The 25,329-nt window shown below is 39.0% G+C and overlaps 1 protein-coding gene across 1 annotated transcript in view; it reads left to right on the top strand.

Moving 5' to 3' along the window:
• The window catches only part of RAB3C (RAB3C, member RAS oncogene family), a 125,796-nt gene extending 102,103 nt beyond the window's left edge, over nucleotides 1-23,693 (top strand). The window contains exons 4-5 of the mRNA XM_014881801.2: nucleotides 7,704-7,828; nucleotides 19,200-23,693. Of these exons, the coding sequence (XP_014737287.1) occupies nucleotides 7,704-7,828; nucleotides 19,200-19,387 (313 nt within the window). The 3' untranslated portion in view covers nucleotides 19,388-23,693. The remainder of the gene's footprint in view (nucleotides 1-7,703; nucleotides 7,829-19,199) is intronic.
• The last annotated feature ends 1,636 nt before the right edge of the window (nucleotides 23,694-25,329 follow it).

The raw sequence follows: 25,329 nt of genomic DNA, 5'->3' as shown, positions 1-25,329 counted from the left end.
TCTATCCCACTTTTGCTATTTTGTGTAAAGGAAACTTTCCTGTCCAACCATCCAGGAGCCACAGCTGCCCCACCTGGGCTGGCACCAAACCCTCTTCACAGCAGGTGGCTCCAGTGACCCTGCAGGCGCCTCGTTTGACTCCCTACACACCCCACACTCACACAGTCAGACCAGGTTTCCTCACTGGCTTTTCCTACCTTTCCATAACAGAGTCTGAGACATCTGTATCCTTAAAATAATTTAATCATGGTGCAGTAACAAATTAACAGCTCGAGCTGGTACCTTTCAGGAAGGACCCCTAACAAAGACGTGCTGGGCTTTTATACCGTCAGAGTCTAAGCTCTCGAAAGTCTGAGGTCATCAGTTCCTGCTGTATCTGACTGTCCAGTCACCTGGCTGACACCACAAATTCACAGGCCTTTTGTAACGCAAAAAGTATCTCAGGTTTACTTTTCCTTAGGCTCCTGCCACCCAGAGTACAATCAGCAGCTCGAACTGCCCTGCTTGCCTAGCTACCCACACTAAACTTATCCTTAGCACATCCACGTCTCCTCAGATCCTTTTCCTCTAGCTGTTTTGTGATACTAAGGCTGGAGTAAACTTATTTTTCTCATTTTTGTCCCCCTCTCATTGCCCTTCTCCATGAATTTTCAGTACTTCTGTGTTGCTGGGATATCTTTGCCTATTCTCTATCACGTTACTAAGCACTTGCAGTTAGTGGGTGCCAGTACCATCAATGAAAATAAACATCACAAATTCAATATATCATGCATTCTGGATAGAAGTGAAGATGCTAGAATGTCACTAGATTTTAAACTCTCCTTGAGAATGATTGAGGCGCAATTTCCCCATTCTGGTCACATGTTCATCTACATTAGCTTTTTATTTTGACAATTATTCCCTTCATCTATTGCTTGCCATGGTTTTCAGCAATGGCTTCAATAATTATTAAGGGGTTCATAAATGCAAGAGCTAAAACTATTTATATTAGCCACAATGGAGGTTTTATGGCCTGGAGGTAGAGCACACCAGAAAGATGGAGCAAGTAGAAAAATTTCAAAAGTTGCAAATATCCAGATTTTCCTTGTCAGTAGAAGAGGAAAGATCCTGAGCTGTTTCCTAAAGATAGTTCTATTTCTGTGTATGACTCCAGCTATTCATCAGTTCAATTAAAATCTAGCAAATGTTAGCATATTCTTTTTATTATTAATACCATTATTACTAATTATTTCTAGTATATTTGTTAGCTGCAAAGGGGTTCCGTGGAGATCCAATGCTCCAGACTCGGGAAGCCACCAACCTTTCCAGAGAGAGGGTCCCACAAGGGACTGCCTTCTAGGGGTCTTCTGGCAGGTCTCCTAGCCGCTGGATAAGCCTCAGTGATCAGCTCTGATGAGTGATTTCAGCTCAGTGATTCCAGCTCTGCATGCCAGGCCATCCCAGGCTGACCCAGGGACAGAGAGACAGGAGCCTCGTGTGCAGATTCCACAGAGATTCCTTTATTATCCAGCAGCTCTGTGGGGGGAGCCAGGGACGACGGCTCCCTCAAGAACTGGGGGGAAAACTGGGGTTTTTATGGGGGAAAGCAAGGGTGGTACCAAGGGGGAAAGCCCAATGGGTTACAAAGGATTAACATGGGTATTAGGGCATGGTGGGATAACAGAAGATTTTTGGGGATAGCTCACCATGATAAGGGAAGATGTACCAACCTAAGGAGCATCCTTCCAGGAGGGTTGAGACAAGCGAATCACAGCCCATTCAAGGGACATCCCATTCAAGGGACATCCCTCCAGGGCAAGGCTGAGGGTGGAGCCGTGGCAGGCCTATGGGCCTCCACATATATTCCTACTATGTCAATAACTGTGGCCACAAAAAGTCTGGTATTCAAGTACAGCAGGACCCTTTGTCTTGTTTTTTTGCTAAGACTTTTTAACCTTAGTACTCTCTTCAAAATCCCAATTAGAGAGCAGAGTTGGGGTTTTGGTTGATAGGTTTATATATTGTGAGTGGCTTGTCTCCCACTAATATTAGATTATTTACTGCAGAACAGATTAAAAGCCTTAGGCCACCTCTCTCCCTGCCTTGCCTGCAGCAAGGTCTAAGCACACAGTGCAGAGCAGCTGGTACAGAGCCAGATTCCAAATGGCCATAAAGACTGAGCATTGCAGTCATTTAATGTATCATACAGAATAATCCTACATATGCCCCATCTTCATCATATCCAAAAGATAAGTGTGAGAGACACATGAGATAGGTAAACTCTGAGATGCTACAGCATTCTTATGGCACATAACCTATCAGTATTGCTGGGAATCATAAGAGTTTAGGAGACCTAGAGGGCATGGGAAAAAGAATAGAGCATATGGTGTGCATTGAAGTGTAGAAAACACTTGGTTGTACGAAGGAAATCTCAGACAAAAAGATGGCTTGAATGGGAAGTGTGTCAGAGCTCCTCATAGACAAGGAGGGTGGCAAAGGATTCATGGCATGATCCCATTTTCGGAAAATATGTGAATGACAGAACTTCCCCTTACCATCCCTGTCTGTATAAGGGGTTGGAGAGGGCAGTGGTGTGTCTTCCCTCATCACAGGATGGACACTAGGGGAAGGAGGAAAGAGACCCTTTCTTGCTTCGATTACAGAAGGAAAATGATGTCTCCTGTCAAAGCTGGAGAGCAACCCTTCGTGCTCAGAGAGGCATGGACACTTGGCACTAGCAAATAAAAAACACTTGGCACTAGCAAATAAAAAAAGGAAGTTCAGTTGGGGACACTGAACACTTTTGGAAACCCCTCCAAACTCACAGTTGCTTCTCTGATACTGCCTCTCACCAAATAAATAAACTGAGAAAGAATAGAGAACCTGTGCTCTACCTCAGATCCCACCACTACACTGTGACCTCTAATATTTCCGCTAATGGACTTTGCAGACACCATGCTGTAGATAAAGACAGGAGAATTTTAAGGATTAATCAGTGGACTCAACATAACAGTAACTTAAAAAAAAACCAAAAAACCAAAACAACAGAATTTTGTTTGGAGGTAGAGGTTTCTTTTTCTTAGTTTTGGTTTGTTTGAAGTTTTTTGCTTAGGTTTGGGGTTTTTTAAATTTCTTTTTCCTGGCAAGATGATGCACCCTTTCATGAATCAAAACATCAGAAGTACAACATGCTTCCTGAACTTGCTGGAATAAACATTATACATAGTCCCCTCTGGAGCATTTTCTTTCTAGTGGTTCTCTTGCTGTCTGTGCATTTGACTTACTACATAATTGATCTAAAAAGCCTGTGCTAAGCAGCCTCTCTATGGTAGGCAAGCGTCCTTGGAGGACTTGGTCATGAATAGATTGAGGCTATCTCTAAAAATTCATATTCCTGGTATATTTATTCTATGGAAATGTCTTTACTGAATACATTTGCTTGCCTTCTATGCAGTCTATGGGTGAAAATACACTAGTGACTATTTCCGGTCATATGAATATTTGTCCTGGACATAGGTGATTTAGTAAAAAGTGATTATCTGAAGAGATATTAAGAGTAAACTCAAGTTTGCCAGCAGTGGGTACAAATACTAAGTGCAGCAAACAGCTGGTTTGCTTTCTGTAGCAGTTTCTCCAGGAAACAATGCATTGTTACCCAGGCACAGCCAAGTTAAGTCTGAACTCAGGGGAAAATATATCCTGCTGGATCGGACTAAGAGGGGAGAAGCTGCTGCAGCTCGATACTCCAGGTCCAACCAGTAGTGAGACTGAAGATCTATTCTCAGCAGGCCATGTGCACATAACTAACAAAGGTGCAAGACATATATATATATGCATATATACATGACCATATACACACACCTTGCAGACAAAAACACTCCGGGCCACCCAGAGTCCTCCCACAAACAGCAAAAGCATCATCATCCTTACAATGCTCCCCTCCAAAACAGTGCAGCATCGAGGTCCACTCGTATGTATCTGTGCAGACATGGCTCCCTTCATCAGCTGAGCTCATAAATTCAGTCTGCCCAGTAGCTGCCCCTGAATCCCAGTCACCTCAGTTTCTGACATCTGGACATAAGCCTCCAGTGTTGACTTGCAGTGATGGGTTTCATGCCAGTGGGGCTAGGACTTTCTTGGAATAGCCCTGGAAGGGACCTGGATGTGGTGTCCAGGTCTTTTTCTGAGTCCTAATTTGGTAACCTGTTTTTGTATATTCCTCCTCCACCAGGCTAGTGGACATAGGCTTTGGATAATCTGATGTTTCCTGCAATAGGCCTGAGAGCAGCCAGGGCCAGGATATTACTTGGGCTCTCTCTCCTGCCATAATCTCTCTATGCTTCTTTTGGATGTACAGATAAGCTTTTATCACCTAATCTCATGTGAGCAGTCCAGTTTCCACGGCAGTAACATCAGAGCAGCTCCCCCATATTGCTCTGTGCTCTCTACCTTGGCTTCTAGCATCTCAGCTGCCTCAGCCAGCTGGGGCTCTGTGTTCCTGAACCCCACTCTGTAACACTGTGCAAGCTGACCAAGAGCACACAGAGGCCCCCTGCCACTGTTGCCTGGGCAGTTATTTGAAGATGTCACAGTTTTAAGATAAGCCAATAGCTTTGCATTTATTGGCATTCAGCAAGTGCTTTTCTGACAAGGGGCTGGTAGAATTGTAGTACAGGGAGAACAAGCATTGGTCATGGGAAGTAATGAACTATTGCAATCTGCCCCTCTAGAGTCTACACATTATAAAAATTCAAGTATGATGCAGATTGCCTGCCTACCATAGAACTAGAAAGGGTGAAATTAACAGGGTAAATTACTATTGATGTACACCAGGTCACTGAGAATAAACAAGAACTGTCCTTTTCAGCTTACTGCAAACATCATCTTTGCCTTTTCATGTCTTCAATCTTCCTGAGGCTGAAGTTCTTTACAAGGACAACTGTTTGTGTTTTGGATTAAGCAGAAGCCTTGATCATTTGAAAAGTCATGTATGCAAGGAACAGCAAAATCTCTTTTTTTTTTTTTTTTCAAGTAACCTATGTGTTGGTTTTGGTGGAGAATTGTGGGAATGAAAACCTATAGAAGCCAATAGTGGAACTATATGTCTAATAGAAAACATAACAGTGATAAGCCTATCATTTCCTTCGAATCAATCTTCTGCTGATGGGGTGTTGGGTATGAATACATTTGACTAATTTTCAGTCAGTTATATTTTTGTGCTACAGAGTCTCTTGCAAAATGTAAGCCTTTGGATTTGTTTGCAAGGACAAGATCTCTTCCTGTTACTTAAAAATATAACTAGAAGATTAAACAAAAGCAAGACAGATTTAAAAATGTCTATGGATGAAATAAGTTGCTTGGTAATGAGAAGAATTTGAATGCACAGATTTTTAGTTGTAGAATTTAAAAAAATCACATCTGGCTGCAGTAAAATGAAGGGATCTTACATTCTTAATGAAAGAAACTCATGAAAAGCTCTGGAGGCAAAGTCTGTAAAACACGGGTGAATGAATGCTCTTTACAGCTGTGTGATGATATTTCTTCAGGCTGTATTTCTTCATCAGTTTATTCCATTTCAACTTTACAGATTATGTAAGTAATTCCTTCTGCAAAGCTTAATATTTTACTGTATATTTTGTTTTTGAAATGTATTTGATTTCCTGCTGACATAAAGAGAATAAATTGGCTCCCAACTAATAATTGTGCAGAGCTAAGCTCTTTTAGAGTCCTTAATGGACTAACATACTCTGATATTTGAGGTACTAGTATTTGCCAAGTTGCTGTGGTGACAAATGTAATTCTGGTTAAAAAACAAAATATTAATTCTACTTTGCTTAACCACTCACCATGATTCCAGAAGCGAATTTCACCATTTCTGACAAAGTGAATGCATATTGTCCTTTTTTTCTAAGAAATGGTAACTTTAGTAAAATATGAGTATAGGGAAGTCTGCCTTCTCTTTGATCACAGTACCTTACACCTACTCAAATTACTATTAAAACAGATTTAAGGTAGCACAGTGTCCACTTCTTGAAGAAAAGATCAGGTCAGGCCCAAGGGAACGCTCTGTAGCACAAAATGTCTGGGTCTTCCCTCAGCTTCTTTTTGGTCATTGTGATAAAGTGAAACGTTCCTAAAGGCAGTGATCCTTCACTTCAGATTTCTCTGCCTGGCACTGCAAATCCATCAGACATGGCCTAGAGGTTCTTTGACTCATGCATGGAAGCTGTAGGGAAGGGCAGTGGACCTAGGGTCACAATGATAACTATAGCATCTTTTGCCCATAGCCATCCCTCTGGTTTTGCAGTAAGCAAAGCCAGCTGGGGAGATTTGATCAATTTTATGTCTTTCACTAGAATCAATTGTCAGACTAGATCATTATTTTTTTTTTTTAGCATACAGGTTTGCAGGCAGGGGTCTCAATGTGTGGAGATGACGGCTGTGTTATGAGAAGGGGTCACTGGGGAACATATCCATGCCCTACTCATGCAGATCAGCTTCCAAGACATTCAGGTCACAAATTTTTGAAGCTATTTCATCTTTTGTCCAAGAGACTTTGAGAAAAAAAGTCCATGATATGCCACAGGATCCGTTTCCAATGTCCTCTCATAAATGTGCAGTTATAGAAGTTAGCTTCTACTCTATTGCAATTTTCCTAAGCACCTGGTATTTTCCAAGGAGGGAGGGAGGGAGGGAGTGAGGAAATGGTATGGGACAGGCTGGCAGAAAAAGGTATGCTTTCTCTTTCTCTCTCCATTGATCATTTAGAGAAGAAATATCCATATCCCATCAAAAACTTAGAGCTTAGAGCCAGACATAATCACGAGTCCAAAACAAAGTGTAAGTTCTTGGAGTAAGTCTCCTGCTTCCTGTGTTACCTTCAAGGGCAAGAACTCTTCCTGCTCAGAAGGTGGTCACCAGCAGCATCATTCTTGGCTGAGCCTGAAGCCAGCCATGGAGCTTTTCTTCTACAGAGCAGATCTGGGTACCAGCAGAATGGTGGCAGGCAGCAACTGAGAAGTACCACAAGTGTGGTTCTAAATCACCCATTATCTGCTCACGTTCAAAGAGAGCACTGTAAGCTGTTTCACTCACCGTCATGGTCCCTATGGCGTTTCAAGGCCTCAGATACTTCTATTCAGCTGCAGTAATGGTTAAGTCTTGTATAATTTAAATGGAAGGTAAATCAGAGTTCAAACACAGTCCCTGCCCATGGCTTAATGCACAATGTAAGTATTACTGACCTGGTAGATCAAAGACATGCAGATGAAATGTGCCAGAGAGAAACAACAGAAAGAAGACAGACTAATTCTGAAATTTTTAAAGTTTGCTGCTAAATTTACATCCTGATCTTAAAAGATAAGGAATGAATACATTGCTGATTTTTTTTCAGAGCTCTGTTTTTAGATTACAAGGTTTGTATTGCAATGTGAAAATGGAAGAAAGTACCATCTCTTCTTTCTAAAAGTATAGGAAGAATGTTGAGAGCAGAAGAAAATATTATTTTTTGTAAGCAAAAGTAAAACCTGTGTTGATAATATCTCCATAATAGTAATGCCTGACAGATGATCCTTAGTTCATTTTAAATTTCTAGTTAAACAGAATCATGTTACCGTAGTTGTTCAAATCAGTATTGTCTCTTTGTCTTTTTGCAAGTCTGTTTGAAATTGACTTAAAGGGAGTTTGCGTTGCTTTAACTCTTCTCTCTCCCTTTCTCTTTTAAGGTCAACTCAAATCAAAACGTACTCTTGGGATAATGCCCAGGTTATTTTGGTTGGAAACAAATGTGACATGGAGGATGAACGAGTAATCTTCACTGAGAGGGGAAAACATTTAGCAGAGCAACTTGGTAAGAAAAGACACAACAAAAGCTTTGTGATTGTTTGTGAGAATGCACAAATAAATTTCATTCATTGCTACAGTACTTGTAAATACTTGTTCAGGACACATTCATTGTAAAGGAATAGTCACACACACACTGCTTCCCTTTTATTTCTACAGCCTTTATGATATGGAACAAGGAAACAAGCAAATAAAAAACCCCAAGCACTGTCTCATCAATTAAAAAAAAAAAAAAAAAAGAAAGGAAAAGGAAAAGGAAAAAGAAAAGAAAAGAAAATGAAATTTTAAAAAAAGAGAGAGGGAAGGAGAAAATGCAGAAAAAAACTTACAAGACCTTTGACCTTTTTGCAACTTGAGTAGATTTGGGTTATGATTAGCAATACCAATAATCCAAATATGCTGCTGTCCAACTCCTGTTGCTAACACTTCATCCACTGATCTACTGTACAACCACAGAACTGTAGATATGAATTTGTTTCATAAAGTCTCCCTCTGGGAAGAAAATTCTGTACACACAGAAAATTGCCAAGCTGCGAGTACCTTTGTTCCTTCTATTTCTATCCTTTCATACCATGAAATGTTTTTGAAGTGACACTGGATAAACCTTAATGGAAAATCTCCAGAGAATCATTGTAATACTACTACCAGACTCTTTTCTCCTTCAAATTTCCTGATCTCTGGAGAGTAAGCTCAGCAGGTGTGTAAATCAAACTCTGGCATTGTTTGAGGCCAGTTTATACATGGAATCATAAATTATGGGCATAGGTTTGCCATTTATTTTAAAACTGTGTGTGGTAAAAGCTCAGTCTGGTCAAAATATGTGTAACCAAGATTTTCTTGTCACTATTGCTATATAGGTAGGTATACGAAAGGATGTTTTAAGAGGAGATCTAATCTCATGCTGTTGGTTCTTAAGTTATGTACATTTATAGGTCAATGACCTTATTTAAAAAAAAATACTTTTTTCTACTTGTACAATTACTTCTACTAGTAAACAATTTCATCAGAATAACATACCTTTATATTGCACCTCTTTTAATAAGTGTTGATATGTGTAAAAAAACTCCTTGAAAGAATACATTAAAGATTACTATAAGTTAGTCCTTGAAAGGTGACAGGAAATATTTAGCAGAAGGCTATATACAGAAAACTTTCCAATATTTTTTGAAGAATTGAGTTTCTCAAACTTCTTACAACAAAGCTGTTAACAGAGGATATTTGTCTTTGCAGAAATACCTGTCATATTTTTGCATATATTTTTCTATATCTATTCTTCCAATTTATAATATATAGTCATTGTACTAGGAGATAGAAAAGTGTATTCATGGACAAATAGATCCCAAAAATTTAATTGTATACTTTTACCACAGATTTTGACTAGGTGCTGAAATGTTTATCAACAACCATAAATTTTCACTGTAGAGTTTGAGGATTTTTAAAGTCACAAAACAAATCTGAACTTCTATTCCTTGAACCATATTCCTATATATAAAAAACATGCAGTGAACTGACAAAGCATCCCCAAGGTCATGAATTTATGAAGACAAGAAGGAACTTTGCATGTTGTACAGTGAAGAATCCTCAGATGTAATAACCAATGCTTGAAAAAAAATAATAAAAGGGCAATGAGATATATATCAAAACAAATGTTTCAGGCTTTAAAGCAAATTCTAACTCCTGTGGTTTAAAATTCAATCTTTATGGAAGAAGATTATCCTCTATTTCCATATTTATATACTAAGGGGATTTCTTTTCTCAGATATATATCCTGTGTCTGTCTCAAGGGCAGATTATTGTGTTAGATAATTTGTGTCTGTGATCCAGTCATTTACGGTAGTCAGACTGCACGCACAAATGTTTACATATTTCCTGTACAGCTGCAATCATTTCTTAAATCTGCCCAGAAGCTGGGTGAGGTGGTGTCAGGAAGAGCAGAAGAAAGATTTTCCTTTAACTGCAGTAAGTGCACTGGCCATGCTGGCTGGTTTGGAAGGCACCCATTGTGCTTTGCACATGGGACTGTCTTTTGTTTCTATGGCAGTAAATTGATAACATCTCTTACAGACAAATATTAAAAATAACAATATAGATTTTTCTGTCCAGCCAGACATTTCAAAACTGTGAACTCAGTGTTGATCACAGTCACAAGCAAATACGATTTATGAGTGCTGCACAAAAACTGCATTGTGTCACCTTCAGTTCTCAAGTGTGGTTTTATTTTCAGGCCTTGTTTATTTGAAGTCACTGAGAAAATGAACTCATGCACCTTCTGGGGTGAATATTCTAAAGGTCCAAAAGAGCACTGGTCATTCAGCCCTCTGGGAAACATGGTGTTTCGTTGAGAATAGTGTTATTGGAAAATGGGGCCTCCTTTTGGCTCCTGACTTCTCTGAAATGTGTGATCTTAAAGTTTTTTACAAGGTGTTATCATTCATTTCTTTAAATCTCTGTGCTGGCTTATTTCTCAAGTGCAACCCAAACAAGGGGTTTAAATGAACCAGCAATAGGTCTCATTACTGGTGGAGGAGGTCTGCTGGACTAGTCAAGAATCCTGTGGTACCTCTGCATACCTTTCTCATGGCACTTCTCAAAGTTCACAAAAGAATGAATGGTTAGGAACTCAGACTTGTCTTTGAGGGAAAACTACAGAGCGTTTATGAGGTCAGTATCTGTCTTGTTTGCTTTGAAGTTTTTTTTTTAATTTATTGTTAATAACATGACACAGGCAATACCCCATGGATCATAGCTACAAGCAGTGTAGTAGGGTAGTAGGTGCTTTGTGAAAGATGTGAACTGGCAAATATGCAGTTTCCTTTCTCTGACCATAGCAAATTATATCTGGGTCTCAGGAGCTGAATGCAATGCATTTATATTCAATAGGCCTTTGGTAATTTTTTTCGGTGGATCTGTACAATGATGTCTTTGAAACCATATAGAATCATACCACCCACAACATCCTTTAAATATGCACAGTTTATCTGTTATCTACTTCTCCTTTGAATTGGCCCCCCAACATTTTTATTTTCTTTTTCTTCACTGTTGTATTCTTACATACAGTGTACAGTTGTTTGTTGTTACCTGCTCTGTACCTCTCTGAGTTTCAGAGAGCTCTGTCATAATCCTTTTTTCTCCATATGGCAATTCACAGAATCTTTAATTGTTCCAGGCATAAAGACTCAAAGACTTGCATTAGTCATTCCTTATCATCCTATTCAGTATTTTTTTTAAGTGTTTTTTTCCAGAAATCAGTTCATGGTTGTTTAACACAATAATATCATTAAAAGATTAAGGTCAGAATGAAAGAAAATAGATGAGATCAAATAAAGTCACATAACTTTTCCTCACATAAATATCATTCCAAGAATGCGTAGAAATATGACGACCCAGCCAATAGAGAGAAATAATTAATGCAAGGTTAGTATTGATTTGGTAATCCCAGCAAACACATTTAAAGTTTATTCAGTAATCATTACCAAAAAAGGGCATAGAATATAATTCTTATTTTTTTTGTTTTCATGAATATTTTCCCTCAGCAGTACATGGATTGGCTATGGAGTGAATAGAAATAGAGTCAGCATTTAAATGCTTTAAAGCCTTTTATTAAAACAGTTAGAATTTCTTGCAAGTAAAATGCATGCACTCTTGCTAGCTGAATGAATTACACAGTTTTCTGAGATACTGCTCTCATTCCTTTCAGCAGAACTCATATATATTCATAAAAGTTTGGTGTCAGTTGTCAGAAGAGAAAAAAAGGAGTAACTCACAAATGGCTTGATGTCTTGGTTCTTCTATCCATGGTCTGTATGATATATTGATATTGTTATCTACATTCCAGCTAAGGATTAGCAAGTAGAGGTGTGCACAAATCTTTGAATAGAGTCTGAATAACTGCACAGGCAAATGGATAGTTGCATATGAGTTTGACATACAGTTTTTCCATTTATTTGGGACATTCTGCTGTGCCTGTTAATTAGATACATCAATTTTTATGTGTTCTTTGGTTTCTCAGGTTCTTCTTATACTTTGTCATCCAGGATCAGCCATGGCTGGGGGCGTTCATCATGTCTAAGCATGCCCTAGGTTGCACTTGCCTGTTTTCTAAATTTATCCTGGCATGCTATCTTCCTAGAGGTCAACATCCAATGTCAGAAAACAAAATGAAACAACAGGCCCTTTCTGGATGAGCTCTCACATTCTCTTCTGCAAGGGGCAGCAGAAACCAGCCCTCACACTGTATTCAGGGAACCTGCAAAGGCCTCTGAATATTATGTGTGTCACGGTCAGCAGTGCCTCTGACTACAGTGCACCTCCACAGCTTGTCACTAAGAGAAATAGTAATTTTACCACTCAGATGTAACTACATACCTTATCTCCATATTTTCTCTTCTCCTTTGGGTGACCTCTTCCTTTAAGTCTTTTCTTTCTTTCTTTCTTTCTTTCTTTCTTTCTTTCTTTCTTTCTTTCTTTCTTTCTTTCTTTCTTTCTTTCTTTCTTTCTTTCTTTCTTTCTTTCTTTCTTTCTTTCTTTCGTCCTTTCTTTCGTCCTTTCTTTCGTCCTTTCTTTCGTCCTTTCTTTCGTCCTTTCTTTTCTTCCTTTCTTTCTTTTCTTTTTTTCTTTTCTTTCCTTTTTTTTCTTTCTTCTCTTCTCTTCTCTTCTCTTCTCTTCTCTTCTCTTCTCTTCTCTTCTCTTCTCTTCTCTTCTCTTCTCTTCTCTTCTCTTCTCTTCTCTTCTCTTCTCTTCTCTTCTCTTCTCTTCTCTTCTCTTCTCTTCTTTCTTTTTTTCTTTTTTCTCTTATTCCTACTTTCTTTTTTTTTTTCTCTCTCTCCCTCCTTCTCTTGATTCCCAGTGCTTTCAAAATAATTTCTACCAAAAACAAGAAGAAAAATTCTTACTTCAAATAGAATCATCCTTCCCTGACTATTTGGTTTTCATTTTGTTCTTGGCTCATATATTTATGCAGGTAATGGTTTTGCCAGGGAGACAACAGGGACACGATTGAGCTGTGATTGCATTTCTTCAAATAAAACCATTGAGCATGCCAGTAAGCCTGAAAGGGGGGCATTTGTTATTATTGTTGTCAGGGCTTACAGAGGGTACTATTGTTGGACTGACCCAGCCTGCAAGAGCAGAGCTGATGCTGAGATGGAGCAGGAACCACTGGTTTCTGAATCCTTCCAGCGCTGGAGCACAAGGCAGCAGGTCCTCAGCATCAGGACCAGGGTGCACCTTCACTTGCCTTGGGGTGTGAGCCCTGGGGGCTGACACATACATTAGGCACCAGTGGGTACTAGGAAGCTGTGAGTTTAGGCACTGAAGAGCCATTTGTAATGCTGCAATTTTAGCATGTAAGTCAGGAACCAAGTGGGAACTGACATCTCAGCACGCAGTTTGCTAGAACAGTAAGTTCTGGTTTGCCTCCATGGCTGACTGGAGGCTGTGGTGCACAAGGCAGGGTCACCCACAGCTTAGAGAGCACGGACATATGGCTGCATCTAACTTTGCATTAAAAATGAAAATAATTGGGTCGTGCTACAATATGCGTGTTCAAACTTCCATCCTTCACTGCTTTTTAGCTCTTTTTAACAGCCAAATGTTAGTTCCAGGGGAAAGAGATAGACTGACAGCACTGACAAATACCAGTCTTCTTTTCAGTTACAGCACAGACAGGGTATTGGCAGAGCAATTACAGGCTCCTGTTCCCAGGATCTTGTTTTACTGGGGGGAAAGCCAACCTGCCATTGCTTTCCCATACTGGCAGCTGCATTACAGCAAAGTTATTTAATAACAATGAGGAGCAAGGGTTTGCTCAACCTGTAAACACACAAAAAAAATCTTTGCCAGAAATCTAATTTATTGCCCAAATGCACTCATTTAAAAGGTATCTGGAAACTGCAATCAAAATCAATACAAATTTACAAATAGTGGAATTTATATGAAACCTTCTGTTCTGAAAGACTGGAAAATGAGATGTTAGCTAGAGCATGACCAGTGACTGCCCCTTGGGTCTGCCACAGCTGACAGTCCTCCTTTAGCTCTATTTTTGTTAATAAATTCAAGCATCCCAAATTCTGGATAAATACCTTAGCATTTCTGTTAATAATCTTTACCTTCCTTTTAATTCTCTGTCTAGAATGGTGGTAAAGCACTGGTCTTCACTGAGATAAAATTAGCAGAGTCCTGTTCTGAGGCTTAATGTTTTAATAATTTTCTTATCATAGTCCAGCACTTGGGCTTGTTAGGACAGCAGAGATCCCATCCTACTAATTTAGAGAGCAAAGCACAACAAACCAGAACTGCTGCCATAACCAGACAGTGGCTGATGTAGGAGATATTTTGGAGAGCAGCAGTGGTCTCCAGCTACTTTTTAGCCCAGTTTCCTAGGAGAGGTGACCTTTGCAATCATGCCATATGTGTCCTTTCTCTCTTTGACTAAAAGATATTGACAGTTCTGAGGAAGTGGACATCTGAGCAGAGGAGAAAGGTCTTGCAGTTGTCTTGATTGACAGACTGTAATGTGAATGTAAAACTTACTATTCATAGCAGGCAAGAAGGTAAGTGCCTGCCAGTGCTTCCTCAGAACTGCCCACAGGATACAATTCCAAGAAAATAAGCCTTATTAACTCCTCTCCTTTCTATATAATAATATTGCTAAATTATTAATTCTCATTACTTTCTGGAGTTTGCCTTTTACATCCCACTCTTACAAAGGGAGCAGCTTCTTGCAGCCATTTCTTGCTCTGATGATGCAGTCTCCAGCTACTCACAATTTTGGATTGAACAATACACTGACAAAAGCAGCACTGAGGACCACGGTTCAATCTTGTCTTCATGAAAATTAGAAGGATAGTTATTGACAGAACATACCCTTGTGGATATCTGTAAAATATAACATCTGGGCTGATAAATTAAATTTTCTTTGTTGTAGACAAACACTCTGAAACCAAAATGCCTTCCTGATGAACTGGTGAAACATCAGCATAGGTCTTGTCTGTATTGTCTGTGGAAATGTGCTTGAAATTTGCTGTCTAGCCTGTGCTCTTGATGTCATGTTTTCTCAGGAAGATGAGAGGGTGCAAAATCTTCTTCTCTTTGCATATTACTCTGCTTTCTGGGCTTTCTTCTTCCCTGTGTTTTGAAAGCAGACATAAACAAGTGTTAATGAGCAGTCATGAAGGAGCCTCTCCAGAGCCACCACACATGTGAGGCAGAGAGGGTACCAAGTCAGTAATTCTGGCTGTGTGTATGATCCAGGAAAGGCATCTAACTGTTCTGTGTAGGTGAACAACAGCAGCAGTTGCCAGTGCCCTGTCTAGCTCTGCAGGAGCTGCCAAGAGCTTGCCAGCTTTCTTTGAGTCAGTGGTAGAGAAAGAGGGAAAGAATCAACAAAGAAAAACAGAATTAAACATAAAATAGGCATTTAAAATATGGTATTGCATGTTCCATATACTTTTTACATATATTCAGGCAGCACTTGGATGTTTTGGATTTTCTGAGTTTCAGCTCTGTTCTGCCTTACCTACCAACTTACCTCTTGGGCTTGTCATGTCTTTGCAATAATATCCTTTGCCTCGCCTCATCCACATCAGCAGTACAGATCACCACAGGTGGTGGGAACATGGTATGCTTTGAGCTCTGCTTCCCTGGGCATCACCAGATAGCTGCCTTGTTTCATACTTATACCCTCATGGAAAATGTTTTCACTCCATTAATAATGAGCAGTGGAAAAAAAACCCTGAAAAAAGTATTGAAAGTCATAGAACTTAGGCTGTCATACACAGGGATTTATGAAACTTAGGGTGTTTAAGAGCCATTAGTAAAATAATTGCAAGATGAGTCAGGAAAGAAGGAGGTGTCATGAGGAAAAAAGAACTGCAAAACCTTCCATAACAGAATGAAAACAAACAGAATTCAAATGCTGATTCCAGGCACACTCTGCTAGAAAAAATTCTGTACAGCTCCTATAGAAACTGTTCCACAGGGAGGGTTTTGGTCCAACAAACACACCAGCCAAAACAACCAATCTAAATTTGTTGGGATATCTTTCACAAGGTAGCACTTACATGAGGAATTGAATCCCTTGCCCAGGACATTCAGTTGCTGTTTGGGTGGCTAAAGGGGCTCTCTTGCAATGGTCTCTGTAATGGTGTCTTTGTCTGCATCAGATGAGATTTTGAACCCCTGTTCTGCTGAATTTTTGGAATCTGTCTGGTCCTACTTGCTCAGTACATACCATGATGCTTTGACAGTGATTACCACAAACTGTACAAAGCTTTTCTTAACGGTCTTAACCAGCTACAAAAGATTGCTGTGTTTCCATTTCTGCACCTAGGAGAACAGTTTCCATGGAACATCTACAAATGTTTCACCTGTGTGTAGCTGCATCTGCTTTACTGCAGGAACTGCCTGGAAGGAGCTCACATGTATGCCCCCTTCTCTTCTTGGGAAGATGGATGTTTATTTGCACATCCTAGCATATAAATAGCACCTATCATAGGCCTATACACAGCAGGAGCTATTTGCCTAATTTCCAAGACTGTCCAAAATGACCATCTGTACAGTTTTAGCAAATAATAAAGCATTAGTTTTGTTGTAGAGGCAATTGGGTGCTCAGCCACTTTATGTCAAGTCTGTCCATTGTGTCATCTATGCATCAGAGTCCAGCCTAAAAGGTCCAGGCAATTAATGTCTAAGGTGATGGAATACCATCATTGCCTTATATCCAACTACACCACTGCTATGACTGCAATTTTCTTCTTATATCAAAATCATATCTGAAATTCCATAGAAATCACCACTGCTGTACTTTATTTGAATCAATTATTTTGTGCTTGACGCTCTGTAACCCTCCATTTGACTTGGAGAATGGGTGTCTTTTCATGTTTTTTCAGTATGTTCTTATGCAAAACATCCTCACCATGATAGTGAGCCTGTTTTCTTGATCTTATCCTTGTTACAGTATTTCTTGGCATGGACCTCTTCTCTTCTTTGTGACTTTTCCTTTCATTTTCTGCTTTTCTCTGTCCAGGTCTCTTACCTAGATATCATATCTGCTATTTCATTTTCTGATATGCTCATTATTCCATCTTTATTACTGTAAAAACTGTTATACTCCTAAATGTTCTTCAGATTTAGTGTTCTTCCTATCCTCTCCAAAGCTTTGGTGTAGCATTCCCCCATTGTCACTCAATCCTTCTGCCCTGTGGTTCTGCTTATTCCTCTGTGGAACAGCTGCCTTCCTCCTCCTTCCTGTGGAGAAGAATCTAAGAGTTGTGGAAGATTCTTGACTGTGTGGTTGGGCTAGAGTTGCATCTGGGTTTCAACACAGCATACTGAAATTGTGGAGGATCTTCCTTTCCCCAAGCACCTCCCAAATGATCTGAACAGCTTTGTCCTGCATGGAGCTCTGCAGGAGGGCCAAAGCCACCAGCAAGTGATGCTACACTGGCTTTCCTCATTTTCCTTCTAGTTTAGAAGAAAAGAAATGTGCGAGAAAAGCTAAACTAAAGCAATATTATATAGATTAACACTATATCCTTGTATGTAATTGTAGAAGGTCTTTATTATTCACAGTTTTCCTGCTTTGTAGAGAAATGTGCAATGGAAAAGTTTATATGGCAATGTATTCTCATACTGGTGAGTTTACCCTTACACTTCTTCCTGATACTAACAGAAGTCATATGACCAAACGAATCCCTGTACAGTATTTATAGCAGTCGTTATCTAAACTCCCTATGAACACTAGCTTTGGCCAGTACTTAGCTCCTACACATTTAAACATTTTAGTACTTTGTGATACTTCAGTCCAGCACCCTTACACAAATTAAAAATACGAAAAAATTCAGGGCAGAGTTGAATTTGTACATTGCTTATTACTTCTTGCTAGGTTATCATGCTAAGCTAAATACAATTATCTCCAGTAATTCTAGGGTAGAACTCAAACTGCAAAAGCCTCATGGAAAACAGTTATAGGACTGAATGTGTAGATTACATTCTGTTTAGATGGCATACTGAATACATAATACTATTGTGACCAAAGTACTTGCATTTAAATTTCATGTGGCCTTTCAAAACACAATAAAATAAAACATTAAAAAAAAAACCAAACCAAACCACCAGAACCACAAAGATCTGTTTTCTGTCCTTCTGCCAGGAGTGTCAAGTAATTGAAATTTTCTGACAGGGATTTTTCTCATAATTAAACACAGTGGTAATTGCACATTAATATTTAGATTTAATCAGAAGGAATCAAAATAGTTGTGCAAAGGCTAAGCCAGACTGTTGTAAAGGCTTCTGTAAAACTACCAGTGAATCAGATATTTTATAAACTATTTCAATATTGAACCCATAGGCAGTGGAAAGACAAGAATGGAAGAAAGTTTTGAATTATCAGGGGACAGGTGAACAATGCTATAACTGGGGAAAAATGTAGAAAAAGTCCTATAAAATAATAAATGAAAGAACACAAATGCTTTGCAAAGGAAACAAGCACGTGGGAAGACCCAGCATTAGTAGAAGTCTTCGAGGTTGTAGGCTGATGGCCAAGCTGCAAACCTGGCCTAGATGAATGAGACACACGTGGGAGGTGAGATGTGCTGCAAATGGGGACAGAGAACATAACTTAGGAAAACTGTCTCTGGAGAGCTCAGAACAGCTGTCTCTTCCCCATAAAAACTTTCAGTGACCCTTAGGGCTAAGGAAAGCTCTGTTTTTTGCCTTTGGGGTAATCACTGGTAATAAATAGATAAAAAGTCCTTCTATATAAATGAATTAAGATGTTTTCTTCCTTGCGTGTATTTCTGTTTTTTGGTTTTTTGTTGCTGTTGTTGTTTTTTAATTAGTCCTGTTTGTGGAGTTGAGAATCCCTTTGATCTCATGGATTCACATCTAACTTTAGTAAATATCAAATTGCAAAAATATTTTCTTGTCTTGCTTGGTACTTTCCCAATCATTATTTTGTATTTTGGCACCACCTTAATAGCACAATGGAAATAGCTATTTCCAACTGAATAATGCTCAGAGGAACATAATAGTGAGAGATGGAGCAGCAGATTACTCATTCCCAATGGCTATAGGGCATTCCTAAAAACAGGCATTCCTCTGAAACAGGTATCAATCTTTAGATTAAACTGTGTTGAAGTACAGTTTTTCTAAGGGAATATATTTGAAGTGGTTGTAACTTTATCTAGCCTTGTATAAAGCCAGAAACACTAGTGTACTTGCTCTGATTGTGTTTTGTGTTACAATTTCAACTGCTCTTCTTTCATATGTGTACTCTCATGTGTTTCCTTTCTTCATGTCTCTTGCTCAAGAGAAGTTTATATATTTATTGGAGATACCGAAATATGCCTAGGACATTAATATGTTGTTTATTTTCTTAGGATTTGAATTTTTTGAAACAAGTGCCAAGGAAAACATTAATGTCAAGCAGACGTTTGAGCGACTTGTGGATATCATCTGTGACAAAATGTCAGAAAGTCTGGAGACAAATCCCACCATTGCTGCCAGCAACCAGAACACACAGCTAAAGGACACCCCTCCTCCACAGCAGCCCAACTGCAGCTGCTAATGCAGCTATCAGCAAAGGCAGCTCCAGTGTGTTCTATTGCCAACAGAGTATTTATGAATGGTCTATATGCCTTTATTTATACTGTCTTATTAATTTATTTGGGAGAACAGTCTTGTTTTACATCAAGCTGTTTGGATATGCATATGGGGATAGAGCAGTTTTTAGTCTGAAAGCTGATCCATATTTTAGAACTTGGCTTTTGCATGCAGGGTGTATATTAACTTCTCTTTTCTTTTTACTGTTTTCCATCACACTTCAGCTGGTGCCATGCCCTCAGACTATGTTTGCCTATAATTGTCTCTCGCTTCGTCAGTTTCAAGCTATATAGTTGAATCTTTAGGGTAGTGGTCAGGGTGTTTTGAGCTAGCTTCCCAATGCCACTTGCATATTTTCCCGACTGAAAATGAATTTAGAAGTATTCCTGTAGTGAGCCAATCCCTCATTCTGTCCAGATCACTTGTACAAGGAGCACTTCCTGGAGCACATTGCCTTGGCAAACCAACACTCACTATGTTACACATCCTGGCTGATTGAAAACTGCAGAAATTAGAAGGAAGTTAGATCCTGGGCCCAAAGCCATTAAAATTCCCTGTGAATTTCCAACTGGATGTGGATATTCAGTCGAGACTCTCAGAGATATTAGGTACTTCATCCTGTTTGGATAGGTAGTGTATTTACTTTTACATAGGAGCTGCATGTCTATCTAAAATTTTTCTGAAACTGGACTTAATTTCTCATTCCATCATTATGGAGATCCCAGTCTTACCTACCCCTGTCGTAAAAGGCTAGTTACCTCCTTCCATTTCTGCCTGCATGAGACATTAACCACGTAGTCCTATATTATGTCTGACAGAGCCAAATCCATTGTGTTTGGTTGTTAATAGCCAAAACCTGCCTTGTCACGTGGCTGCATGCCTCAGTTTTCAGGAATTTCCCATTCAGTCACTGAGACAGCTACCACCACAGTGGCTGCAAATGACTGTATTTTACTCAGACCTATTGCAGAAATGCTGATGGTGTCAGTGAACTGAAGTTTGACCTCATTTTTTCCATTTATTTTGGCAAGAGAATTGGTATTTTTTAAAACTTTAGGAGTAATAAAAAATTGTCAACATTTCTAATCTTAGGCTGAATGCCTTGAAAAGATCAGCAAAAGACTGTGAAAGGAGCAGAATAAAGTACAAATAAAGTACAAATTATTTTATGATAAACTGTTTAAAAAGTTATATTTCACAGTTTTTACTTCTCTAGTAATTGGTAGAAGATTCTTACATCTGTGTCTTGAAGTACTTTGTACAACTTCTTTACTTGAAAGTGACTTTTTTAAACTAAACAGTATAATTGAAGAAGCACTGATTATTTTATTTTTCCAATTAAACAGAATTTAAGACAAGGTTGACATTTTTTAAACTGTCAGCAATAGAAAAAATCTGAAAAATAAAAGGAAGTAACACATAGTACACTGAATGACTTACAACTGCAAAAAAGCCTTCTTTACAGTTTATATTTTTTGAAGGTAACTTATAGAACTCCTGATACACACTAAGAGAAAATGGCCACTTAAAAAAAAATCATTAAATAATCTAAATACACTTTGGCATAGTAGAAGTTACTACCAAACAAGGCATATAGACACATGTAAAATAGATATTCCAGGAGGGTTCTACCTGGGTTGCCAAATGTAAATGAATTGCTACTGTCTTCAGTCTGGGTATTTAAACCATGTCTGTCCTCTTAGCTAGTTTATTTAACAGCTGTTTCCCCTGGTCGACATGGAGACAGATTTGCATCCATCAGGAGAAAGCACCCTCCTTTTAGAGTGGAGAACCAGCCAGGTGGAAGAGGTATGTGCTATCCAAACCGTGATCCTGTCTCTCTCAGGTCCTTTTTTCCCTCCCCCATTCAAGACAGCATGTCAGCTAAGAGTGCTGAGAGACTTTCCCTCGAACATTTTCACCCACTAGGAGCCAGATGATTGGAAAAAACAGAAGTGATACAAAGTTGAGCAAGTTTCATTTGAGATGGCTACTGGGCAGTTTTCCATGCTTTTCTTGTTATGACTGTGATTCCTGCTTGAGAAGAAGGAGCAGGAAAGCCTTGAGAGAGAATTTAGCTTCAACTCTCAAGTTCTTTGGACAAATCTTAGGTGGTATTATTAGTCAGAACCATCTGAGGCAAGGAGGGGAAAGACATAATCACATTGTCAAGGGTCTTGGGCATATCTTGAATCATGCAGCATGGCTAGAAGTGCAAGTATTCTTCCAGCTTTGCTCTGTGATGTTTGATGTTAGATGGTTGTCTCCTGTGCACAATGCACTAAGGAAAAATTACTTTAAGGTGTCCCTTGCTGCAGCCATACTTTGCTTGTACTCCATTGCAATGAATTTAAGACCCTCTCTGCCAGGTTATGACCATTTAGACTCTAATTGGTGGTAGAAATACATTATTAGCATATATCTTTTTAAACAAATTGAGTGGTAGATAAATAGTTCTTTACATAATGGGATTAATTAATTGCTTCACATTTTGCATCAGGGGTCTGGGCAGAAGAGTAACAGCAAAATCTAAGGCGAACACCTGCTTCAAATTTCTGAGGCATTTAACCTGCTAGGCATCCACATATATTTGGCTTCTGCATGAGAAGGGGTGGCTGGAAGAAGCAGCTCTCAGAGTAGTGATGTTCCTTAGAGTGTTAAAAATGTGTTAAAAAGAAAAACTCATCTGAAATACAGCAGTAGAATGAGTCGATATCTAAAATCTCCTTGAAACTTTGTGCCAACACTCAGATATTGTCATGGAGTTCAGAGTTAGATTAATTTTTAAGATGCTCATATAAAATACTTGGAGTTTTTCAAGATCAGACTGTCTAAAACACTGGGAAAACCACTCAGCCCTCTCAGCTGACACTGTTTTGAGTAGAAGGTTGGAAAAGATGGCCTGCTGTGGTCCCATTAAACCAAATTTATCCTATCCAGACTTTCTCTGAACTTGAAAATATGTGGAAGTTCAAGCAGGCTTTTTCTTTTCAGTCTGGGTTACCTACTGTTGGAAAAGTAAGCTTGGATTTTTCATCACAGATTGGCTTTTGCAGTCACATGCTAACGAGAATTACTGAGTTTTCTGCTATAAAGTTGGTCACATTTAGATCATGAGCATCATGATCTCAGTACCTCTCTCAACTAGAACTTGCCTTTTGTAGAGAAACAGTGAAGACAGAAAAGTTTTTGAGAGCTAACTCACTTTGCCTTCCCCAAACGTTCCAAGAATTCTGAAGGGCCTAGCAGTGTTAGAATTTTCATTCTATCTAAAATGAGGCCTTGGCCTCCTATGGGATAGAATGTTAAATAGCAGCCTGTGTCTGGTTCAGCTCCTCTTGACTTACCTTCTAGAAGTGCAGTTTTCTTGAATTCAGGTAGGCTGAACATTTTTGAAGAACCTATCACAACTTGGTCAAGGGCCTAAATTTAAACGATCAATGCATTTTTTTTCATATATATCCAGTAGTCCCTGATTATGAGTTCCTCGAGGAGACAAGCAGGTTTTGATTATATCCCGGATCTATCCAGTAGAGTGGCACAATTCCTTCAAGTACCAGGCTACAAAGCACCATATTTTGTGATGGGAGAGGGGAGGGCTCAGAGGAAAACTGGGATAGCAGAAACAAAACTACTTTCCGCCTCATCACAAATATTAGTATAAAAAGTTCTTACACACCTTGCATTAATTTATTGTCACTTTCAACATAGAATTAAGACTGAATGTCACAGCAAATCATTGGTCCAGCCATAGATACCCCCTTCAGCTGAGATTTATCCACTTGGTGAGATACAGCAGTTGATACATAGAGTATGTTAAACTTCTGAGAGATGAGATGCCTTTGGCAGAGAGTCTGAGCTCCATAGTGCCAGCTGAAGCTGAACTAACACAGCACAATCCTTTTTCCGAGTTTTGATCTAGACTAAAGCTTATAGCAGCAGGCTAATCCTGCGCATGGGCAATGCACCCGCCTTATCATGCTCTGACAATGTGTTGCTTACTGCACCTTCAAGCTACTGGTCAAAAAATACCTTGGGAGCACCCAGGAGCATGGGGATTGATTGGTTCCTGTGGTGCACCAACCTGCCAAACAGCTAGCCAGCCCGGCTGGGTTGAACATTCAGATGCATGTTTTTGGTTATTTTAAGAGTTCATGTTCACAAGTTACAAGTGCAACTGACTTAATACTGTATGTGTTATTTTTGATGATGGTGGTTAGTTTATTTAGACTTGTTCATTTGGTGATTTAAATAAATATGAACTAGCCTAATTTTCTGTCAAAAAATACTCTTTGAACAGCTGCGTAAGTGACTGTTACCTGGAAATGTTTGTTCCTTTGTGCTTATACTTAATGCAACACCTAAAGAAATTACCTGAGCAACTACATCTATGTGGCCTTTTCCAGAGCATCAGTCTGAAAGATTAAATTTTCTTCCCAGTCTGCTCAGCTCTGCATATTCAGCTGTACCACCTGCATCTTCTTTATTTTAGAAACGAAGTGCTATTTCAGGATGCACAACATTTGCTGGAGTTTGAGCCTAACTTTAAGAATTATTTAAATTTGTCATTTTTAGGGAAAAAAATAGCAAAAGCTCTACATTTGCTGGTTATTCATTTGTTTCTTCAGAGCAGACAAATGATGTTGTAATTGCATTCCAAGAGAAGCCCCCTTACAAACTCCACCCCTCCTGAGCTACTCTTTTCTATATTTGTTTTTTGAGAAGTAAGTTTTATCATTTAACTTTTTACAGGCACCAACTAAATTTCAATTGTGGTGACAGACCAATTCCTCCTTGGCCTGTTTCATAGAGACTCACAATGTATGAGCCTAGTTCTTCTTTAGCATGACAGATTTAGCAATGTGAGACCATGAGTTTGAAGCCTCACTGATACAACCTCATGGGGTTTAGCAACATATCCTCACTTATGCCAACAGGGGAATAAGTTGTGTTAAGTTGCACCATTGATCCATACATTCTGACTCCAGATTCTCCAAGGCTGATCACTTGTCCAGTTTCATTTAAAAAGGCAACACAATTCAATTATTTGAATGAACTTTATCAGTTTTATTTAAGAGTAAATATAGTTCACATTTGTGAATTAAGCTTTCCCCCCCCCGCCCTTTTGTTTATCCATGGGTGTTCAGTGAAGCAGAATTTGTGACTACACACGTATTATATGCACATATATACAGTAGTACATCTTTGATACTCATTCATTTCCCACTGTTACTAGTTTATATTCAGTGCCACCTTCCCCAAATTTACCCTTAAATTGTCTTTATCGCTGGAAATCAGATGTGTTACATTTGAAGACTATAGTTTTATTAACCGTGGTTCCAGCAGAGGTAGATGGCTTGTCATTTGTACAATAAGGTACTTGCTATCTGATCTGGGGGAAATGCAAAAGTCCTGATTTTCTCATAATTTCCCGTTCACCTTTAACACACAGAAATATAAGTTAGATAGAGATTGTTTACCACTTCTGGTGATAAATTTCCTCAAGTAATTCTGACATGTACCTGCAACTAGTGATATATGAAATGTTTGTGCTGTAACTCCTGTTTGGTATTTTGTCAGTAATGTCAGATGTGTTGTGACTCAGTTGGACCATCACAATGTGTAACCTATATACCAGTGTTCGTGTATTTCAATTGTCCTAAGTGTTGCATGAAAAAAATGTTATAAAAATAGATATTTTTTCTATTTTTTAATACCTCAAGACTGAGGAATCATGGGCCAATAAGTGCAATATTTAATTATTTACTCAGTGTATATAAACTTGTGTGAAAGGGAGAAGCATCATGTATGTGTGATAAGCTGTTGATGATGCCTGTGTGGCTTAAGATTTCTAGTAAATGTACACGTCTTGTAGAAATATTATATAGTAAACACTTTACCAGTGTA

Source organism: Sturnus vulgaris, chromosome Z (assembly GCF_052056855.1).
Source record: "Sturnus vulgaris isolate bStuVul1 chromosome Z, bStuVul1.hap1, whole genome shotgun sequence".
Taxonomy (NCBI): domain Eukaryota; kingdom Metazoa; phylum Chordata; class Aves; order Passeriformes; family Sturnidae; genus Sturnus; species Sturnus vulgaris.
This window is presented reverse-complemented; position numbering and strand designations above follow the sequence as displayed.